Source organism: Sardina pilchardus, chromosome 14 (assembly GCF_963854185.1).
Source record: "Sardina pilchardus chromosome 14, fSarPil1.1, whole genome shotgun sequence".
Taxonomy (NCBI): domain Eukaryota; kingdom Metazoa; phylum Chordata; class Actinopteri; order Clupeiformes; family Clupeidae; genus Sardina; species Sardina pilchardus.
Genome location: NC_085007.1, coordinates 5,559,304 through 5,568,113, shown reverse-complemented (window position 1 = coordinate 5,568,113; position 8,810 = coordinate 5,559,304). Strand labels below are relative to the sequence as shown.

The window sequence follows — 8,810 nt, the reverse complement described above, 5'->3', positions numbered from 1 at the left end:
ACCCACCTCCACTCTCCTCTGCATGGTGGAGGCCTGCTGTGCTGCTGCTGAACCACCAGGCGCCCTCTAGTGGCCAAGACTTGAAATTTAAGGTGTGCCCTCATGCAAGAAGGTTCAGTCGATGGGGAAGTGTACAGCCAGTCTCTAACCTGCAGAACTGCATGAGAGCATCATTTGAGTCTGTGTGTCAGCTATTGTCATATCTTCGTTTATTTATTCAAATGCCTATTAATATTATTGTTTATTTCGTAAATGCGTATTAACATTATTGTCATTGGTTACATCATCACTATGTATTCCTCTAGACATCATTATATCATCCATCTCCTCATTTTAAGCTCTGTGATCGGCACGCTGTCCTGCCTCTGGGCAACCTGTCATTCTGTGTGATCATCATGTTGCCTGGGTGAGTCTCTCTCTCTCTCTCTCTCTCTCTCTCTCTCTCTCTCTCTCTCTCTCTCTCTCTCTCTCTCTCTCTCTCTCTCTCTCTCTCTCTCTCTCTCTCTCTCTCTCTCACACACACACACACACACACACATCAAATCAAGACAGCAACAAGTCTACAGCAATAACAAGGAGTAACAACACAAAAATAAAATAAAAATAAAAAATTACAATGCTTCCAGTTAGCGTGACACCTTGAGAACAATATACATAAACATGTGTTGGGCTGTAGCAGGGCATAAAAGACCCAGGGATGGAAAGCAATAGGATAAGGAAGCTATTAGAGCATAATGAAATAAGGAACAACATTAAAGCCAAGGAAGGAGTATGGAAAAACTAGTGGGACACAGACATGGGCCGTGTCCAAAAGTCAAGTGTGCACGCTGGATAGTACCTTCTTTCCAGTAGCGTCTCAGTTAGCTTGCTCCTCAGTAAGCGTCCCTACCTACATTTGGACAGCACAAACTAGTTGGCGTCACCTGATTCGGGGAGGGGGGTGTGTTGACGATTTGCATGACGTGTGGAGCTTGACCTGCGCTGCGCAATGGATTATGGGATATCTGAGGCCAAAAAAGATGCATCGATGCACGCTTGGAAATCACGCCAAACGAAGTACCCACTAGTGAGAGCGCTTGACTTTCGGACAGTCTATTCTGACGTAACTTCCGGAAAATGCACACTGCCCAGCGTGTGTACTCATGTTTCAGACACAGACATGGTGAACAGAGAGGATGAGGAAATGATGAAGGACAGTCCATGACGATATGGAGTAGATCTGAGAGGTGTCTGGGTGGTGTTCTGGTGATGAGGTCTCTGTATGGAGGGGATCTGGGTGGTGTTCTGGGGATGAGGTGTCTGTATGGAGGTGATCTGGGTGGTGTTCTGGTGATGAAGTGTCTGTACGGAGGGGATCTGGGTGGTGTTATGGTGATGAGGTGTCTGTATGGAGGAGGTGATCTGGGTGGTGTTCTGGTGATGAGGTGTCTTTATGGAGGAGATCTGGGTGGTGTTCTGGTGATGAGGTGTCTGTATGGAGGAGAGGATCTGGGTGGTGTTCTGGTGATGAGGTGAGGTGTCTGTATGGAGGAGGTGATATGGGTGGTGTTATGGTGATGAAGTGTCTGTACGGAGGGGATCTGGGTGGTGTTCTGGTGATGAGGTGTCTGTATGGAGGTGATCTGGGTGGTGTTCTGGTGATGAGATGAGGTCTCTGTATGGAGGAGGGGATCTGGGTGGTGTTCTGGTGATTGAGGTGTCTCTCTGGAGGAGGTGATCTGGGTGGTGTTCTGGTGATGAGGTGTCTGTATGGAGGTGATCTGGGTGGTGTTCTGGTGATGAGATGAGGTCTCTGTATGGAGGAGGGGATCTGGGTGGTGTTCTGGTGATTGAGGTGTCTGTATGGAGGGGATCTGGGTGGTGTTCTGGTGATGAGGTGTCTGTATGGAGGAGATCTGGGTGGTGTTCTGGTGATGAGGTGTCTGTATGGAGGAGATCTGGGTGGTGTTCTGGTGATGAGGTGTCTGTACGGAGAGGATCTGGGTGGTGTTCTGGTGATGAGGTGTCTGTATGGAGGGGATCTGGGTGGTGTTCTGGTATTGAGGTGTCTGTATGGAGGAGGTGATCTGGGTGGTGTTCTGGTGATGAGGTGTCTGTATGGAGGGGATCTGGGTGGTGTTCTGGTGATGAGGTGTCTGTATGGAGGTGATCTGGGTGGTGTTCTGGTGATGAGGTCTCTCTGGAGGAGGGGATCTGGGTGGTGTTCTGGTGATGAGGTGTCTGTATGGAGGAGGGGATCTGGGTGGTGTTCTGGTGATGAGGTGTCTGTATGGAGGAGGGGATCTGGGTGGTGTTCTGGTGATGGGTGTTGGGGGGTCTTGAGTAGAGTTGGAGACTTGGGCTAATGATGTCTCTGTAGTTGGGGTGGCGTAATGGGGGTGTCTGTGTGGGACTGGGAATCGGGGTACTGGTATGTGTGTTTGGGTATAGGAATCGGGGTACTGGTATGTGTGTGTGTGTGTGTGTGTGGGCCTAATAATCTGGGTACTGGTATGTGTGTGTGTGTGTGTGGGACTAGGAATCAGGGTACTGGTATGTGTGTGTGGGACTGGGAATCGGGGTACTGGTATGTGTGTGTGGGTATAGGAATTGGGGTACTGGTATGTGTGTGTAAGAATAGGAATCGGGGTACTGGTATGTGTGTGTGGGTATATCGGGGTACTGGTATGTGTGTGTGTATGTGTGGGACTAGGAATCTGGGTACTGGTGTGTGTGTGTGTGTGGGACTAGGAATTGGGGTACTGGTATGTGTGTGTGGAACTAGGAATTGGGGTACTGGTATGTGTGTGTGGAACTAGAAATCGGGGTACTGGTATGTGTGTGTGAAAGGTCCAGCTTCAGACAAATCGTCAAGTTGCTCATACCTCATTGCAATTTATATGCTAACCAGGCTTCTCTTTGAGGAGAGCTGGATGTTACAGACCCTCTGAGTGTGTGTGTGTGTGTGTGTGTTGTTTGGCCTTGTGTGTTTTCAAAGATTGATTACACTTGCTTTTAGCCAGCATTCTTCCGCACAATTAGCCGTGTCATGACGTTAACGTCACCACGACTACTAATCCAGAGCGTCCTCTGGAAAACATTTCCCTGTCAGAGAGTGAGTGAGTGAGTGTGTGTGTGTGTGTGTGTGTGTGTGTGTGTGTGTGTGTGTGTGTGTGTGTGTGTGTGTGTGTGTGTGTGTGTGTGTGTGTGTGCCAGAGAGTGAGAGGAAGAGGTGGTCATTGGGGAGCAAACAAGCTAATCAGGCAGGAGGAGTTTACACTGCACTCTAAACACACACACACACACACACACACATGCATCCTCTATCTCTGTCTCTGTCATATAGCCGGCCACCACCCTGTAACCCATGGTAACGTATTGGAGGGAGGAGTCATGGCATCCGCCTGGTTAAGATTGGCTGGTGTCTGGTATGTGTGTGTGTGTGTGTGTGTGTGTGTGTGTGTGTGTGTGTGTGTGTGTGTGTGTGTGTGTGTGTGTGTGTGTGTGTGAGTGTGTGTGTGAGAGAGAGAGAGAGAGAGAGAGAGAGAGAGAGAGAGAGAGAGAGAGAGAGAGAGAGAGAGAGAGAGAGAGAGAGAGAGTGTGTGTGTGTGTGTGTGTGTGTGTGTGTGTGTGTGTGTGTGTGTGTGTGTGTGTGTGTGTGGGAGGGGTTCTTTTGTGTCTGAAACTTCGCTCTGCTCTATGACCCCGCCCCGTCACCACCCCACCCCCCACCCCCGTCTTCCTGTCAGCCTCCCGCCCAGCGCGCTCGTCTCCGGGGGAGAGGATGCCAGACTGGTCTCTGCGTTGTTATGGAAACTGGCCCCTGGCTCTGGCAATTATGGCACTGCTTTTGGAGAGGAGAACAAAACGCCCTTGTGTTCGGGAACCGGGCGCTGCTCTGTGCTGGGGCTGCTGTCGTGTCAGGACAGCGCACAGACAGTGGCCGAAAAGTGTGCGCCGGTCTGTGACAGTGTGTCGGTACAGTGTGTGCACGGTGCAACATTTCACAGACGACTCCATAAGAAATTACAACTCCGAATGTTTTTGTTTGTTTTTGAAATACAAAGCAAAGAGACAAAAAAAAACACTATTTGCATTTGAAAGGCTTAGTGTTGAGGGGAAACTGACGACAGTGTAAGCGATAGAGTAGCCTACTGGTTTAGCATAGGTAACCTATAACAGCACGCTAGTGAATGAACCTACAGTATGTTGCTCTAATGTAAAACATCACTGCTAAGCTTCTCATGTGCACTACCGTGGCACCTAACGCCTCCGAAACGCCCGGTTCGAGGCGTGCTGCACCCGTATCTCCGTCGGGATGACAGCAGTCTGGTGCTGAAGGGACAGCGCCCTTCGCCGTCCACCGTGACGCAGCAAACCACCAAAGGTGTGCAGAGCCTCGGACACTAAGGGCTGCCCCATCTTCCAATCACACCATTAATAAAGACAAGCAATGTTTAAGACCCATGCAACTGTCATTTACATACTATGATGAATCAGAACTTTCATCTACGTGTTTTCTTTTCTTTTTTTTTTGCTAGTCTGATTTTTTTTTTTTTTTTTTTGCCTGACCGTATGTGCTTATTCATCCTACGTAGACGTCATTCTCGGGGCGTATTTTTCCCGATCAGATGAATCGGTAAACGATCAGAGAGAGCGGGACGAGGAATCCTGAGGTGTCCGTGTCAGTTTCAGCCACTTTCTAACTGCTGCACTTCCGGAGAAATCCTCCGGTTACTCCCGCCCTGCTTCTGCGCGCCTGTGTGTGTGAGTGGGAGACTCTTCTAAGGTAGCCTGCATCTTAACGTCTCCGCTCATCATGCACGCTAGATTGAGCTCACATCTCGCCTAGATCCGTCCTCAGTATTGCCATAAATATTAAACGATCTACTGTACTGTAAGAAAAGTGTCGTCTAGACGCTCTATGTATTTTGTCATGTTTCGAACGGCTTGCATGTGTTGTAGCCAATAATTGTATGCAACAGATAGTTTTGACTTCTTGATTGGACGGCTTTATAATGATGCTGACCGTAACTCGTAACATGTTTAAGACCTAAGTCCATGGACAGTTGATAAATAATTTATGTATAAATAAACCTATGGGTGGAATTGGTGGCACCTATAGCCTGTTACCGCTGCATCAGCCGTTGAAGTGCAAATGTTTTATGTGCGTTTCAGTCCAGAGGAGCAGAGACGCATATTGATGTTCAAGGCTTGAGAGAGGGACCACCTGCATTCACCGGAAAGGCGGTGGTGGCTCTGACTTGCATCTTTTCGCGACCAGCCGTTTCTCACCCAGAAGAACACACAGATCAGCCTCTCTTGTCTCCCCAACAATGGCCGCTACCGAGGATGTACCCGCTTTCTTCAAGAACATGGGCTCGGGCAGCCCCAAGCCACGGCAGAAATTCTGTGGCATGTTCTGCCCTGTGGAGGGCTCGGGCGACAGCAAAACCCTGGATTTCGATGCCCTGTCCGCCAGCGGAAGATCCGTCACACCGGGCGGCCGGGTGATTGAGAAGCAGGGAGACATCTCGCGACCCAAAGTGGAGATCCGTCACACCACCGGCAAGGAAGCGCTTCAGAACATTCACGACAAGGCAAGTACTGGTGGAATTAGCCGCTGTCATCCCGACAGACGCGTTTCATACCCTTTCATGCAGCATCCCAATCCTGCTCTTTCTGTTCTTTCACTAGCACAGAAAAAAAGTGTAATATCTATCTATCTATCTATCTATCTATCTATCTATCTGGCTGGCTATCTATCTATCTATCTATCTATCTATGTTTTTATCTACCCATCTATCTATGTGTCTAATTCCCTATACACGCCCATGTGTGGCCACTGGAACATTATGGGATGCATTCAGTGTACTGTATGTGTTCATTGGGCGGCCAGTCCCACCCATGTCTGACAGGAGCATGTTAGCGCTGTGTGACAGTTCATCCATCCTCCTCCACCCGAGCTGGTGGGGACCATTAGCACAGTGGTGGTGCAGTAGAGGGGTGGAGGGGAGAGTGGTTACTCCACCTTCCTAATAGACCTTTAATTGACCCTGGGCACCGTCCTTTGCTGGGGAGAAATATGCATAAATACACACAGGCAGGCACATATAACAGAGCCCCACAACCCCCCACCACACACACTCTCTCAAATCAAATCAAATCAAATCAGATCAAATAATGCTTTATTGGCATGAATGTGTCAAGTCATTGTTGCCAAAGGTATAACAGGTTAATAATCAACTTTACATGAGTAAAATGACATACAGTACAGTACTCTCTCTCTCTCTCTCTCTCTCTCTCTCTCTCTCTCTCTCTCTCTTTGTCACACACACACACACACACACACACACACACACACACACATACACATACAGCAGCAGTGTAATCACCAGTGTTTCTGCACCGGTCAGCGACTGTCCAAGGCCTACATCCTGTTTGGTGAATAACTTCTGTTGCATTATGGATGATATTCTCTCTGTTGCCATTTACAGCTTCGCTACTATAATAGCTTTTGAATGAGGACTTATTCTAGGATTAGGATATTGTTCACACCTAGTATTAATCTGTATTAATTAAAGTATTAATTATTTAGCTGCTAAAACAATGTTGTAATGTATACAATGTTGAATGCTCACAATTTGCAATCTTGGATTTATTGAGATTATTATTATTTGTTATTTTATGAAATTAGAAGTAGCATTGCTCTGATATTCAAAGAAAGGGTTTGTTGGCATTTTTGTTGCTGGGGTTGTGACAAAGTTCTCTACATACCACAAGATACTGTGACATTACCCTTTGACAGCAGCTTTGTATTCTAATGTTTTTTTTAGTTTGTATTCTATTGTTGTATGCTATTGTTGTATGCTATTGTTTTGGAAGCTCAGTTTTGTCAACTGTGCCTGAATGTGACAGTCATGACCAATGCATCCCTGTCTATTCTAATCCACAGTAGGTTAATGTAGGGGTGACTCTAATTGGGGTGCATTCCTCTCACACCATGGAATGGAATGTCAGCCATTGACGCATTTGCAAAGGAGGTTAAGCTGATTATCAAACTCACGGTGCATCTTCTATTTGTGTTCTACAAGTTCATTCGCTTGTCAAAAATCTTTGACTGGATTAAATGGCATTCTATGCATCATTACCAATGGAGAGAATGGTACTGTATTTGAGGGGAAAACGTTTTGTTCTGTCATGTTAGAAAAAAACATCTCATATGATATTTATTATTAAGTATTCAGTATTTTACAGTAATGCCAAACCCATGGACATGTGAGAGACACGAATCATGCATTCAGAGTGTTGTGGATCAATGATCATTTGAGTTATCTGTAGTTGAACTCAAATTACTGTTGGGATGGCATGATGCTATTGCAATCATGCGCACGCACACACACACACACACACACACACACACACACACACACACACACACACACACACACACACACACACACACACACACACACACACACACACACCAGCCTGAGTGGACAACACCCTAAGGTTATTCCATGGCTCTTTCCTGTCCAAATGGAGGTGGTGCCACACATTTCCTCTGGGCTTAGAAAGCTCTATGCATTTACACACACACACACACACACACACACACACATACACACGGTGGGTAAGAGAAAGCGAAGACCAGGGAGTCATCTTGCTCTCAGTAGTAGTGATTGAAATCCACTGCAATATTTCCCTTCCCCACTGATGGCCCTAATGGATCAATAGCAGGACATGGCTTGGTGCAGTATGAGCACAGGAGAAGTGTGGCTGATGGATGGACACGATGTCATGGTGCTTGTACCAGTGGACGGTGTCATCATGGCTTGATTATGTATCATCTATTGCATCCAGTAGTTCATTTCCTTTCCCACTGTCTGTTATTAACCAATCTATGAAATATGCCTGTCCATTGTGACCAAACAAGTGTTAACTCAAATTCATTAATATATTGATACTTTTGCACTCCATCTTGGGACCAGACTGGGTTTTTTTTTGTTTGTTTGTTTAAATCATTATTGAAACATTGTCCTTGAAATGGGTTCCAGGTGCTACACTTGTGAGGAAGATTTCCTAAAGTGTGTTTAGAGTTAATAGAGTAAGTAGGCTTTGCCTCTGGATATTATCTCAGGTTTGTAGTTCGTCTTATTGTGTGCTTGGAGCAGGGTAATTGGAAACGCTCCCCGTTTTGTGTCCTGCGCTGGAGAGAGAAGTGGACACGGGGAGGACATGGGAGGGGCGGTCGGGAGCAGGGCGGGTCCTCTGCGCATGCACGCTGACTCCGCTCTGGAAATCTTTCTGTTCAGTCTCTGAGATTGTCTGGGCGGACTTGGTGCATTGGTGGAGAGAGATAGGAGAGACAGGCGAGAGGAGACTGGTGACGTGCGGCTGCGACTTCCCGAACTGTTTTGAGTTTTTTAGCTTCATCTTTCGCCAATTCGGTTTGCACCTTTAGCCGCGGCTAGTCTTTTAGCTTGTCACAACCCGCCTCCGGCCTCAGACCTTTACGAGCCTGCGCATCTCTTTTCGGTGATAGCGGTCCGTGGAAGCAGCAGCGGTTGCACACACACACAGCGGTGAAGATGTCTGGCTATCAGGGCAAGAAGAACATTCCTCGCATAACCGTGAGTTTACAGGATTATGTTCCGTCTTCTGTTTTTGGGAACACATGGAAACAAATGGAAATCTTTGATTTCGAGGCACGAGTGTGTAGAGGGATGTATTGTATGGTAATGACAAGTTGCTCTTAACATGGACAGGAGACCTGTTTGCACCAGCTTGAGGGCATGTTTTACATTGACCCCGTAGCTGTTTGTGGCCCG

General features: G+C 47.2%; 1 protein-coding gene across 1 annotated transcript in view; it reads left to right on the top strand.

Annotated features, from left to right (window-relative positions):
- The first annotated feature begins 8,315 nt into the window (after positions 1–8,315).
- dpysl2b (dihydropyrimidinase like 2b) overlaps positions 8,316–8,810 on the top strand; it is a 33,262-nt gene continuing 32,767 nt past the window's right edge. Inside the window, exon 1 of the mRNA XM_062554076.1 lies at positions 8,316–8,612. Coding sequence (XP_062410060.1) covers positions 8,571–8,612 — 42 coding nt within the window. The 5' untranslated portion in view covers positions 8,316–8,570. The remainder of the gene's footprint in view (positions 8,613–8,810) is intronic.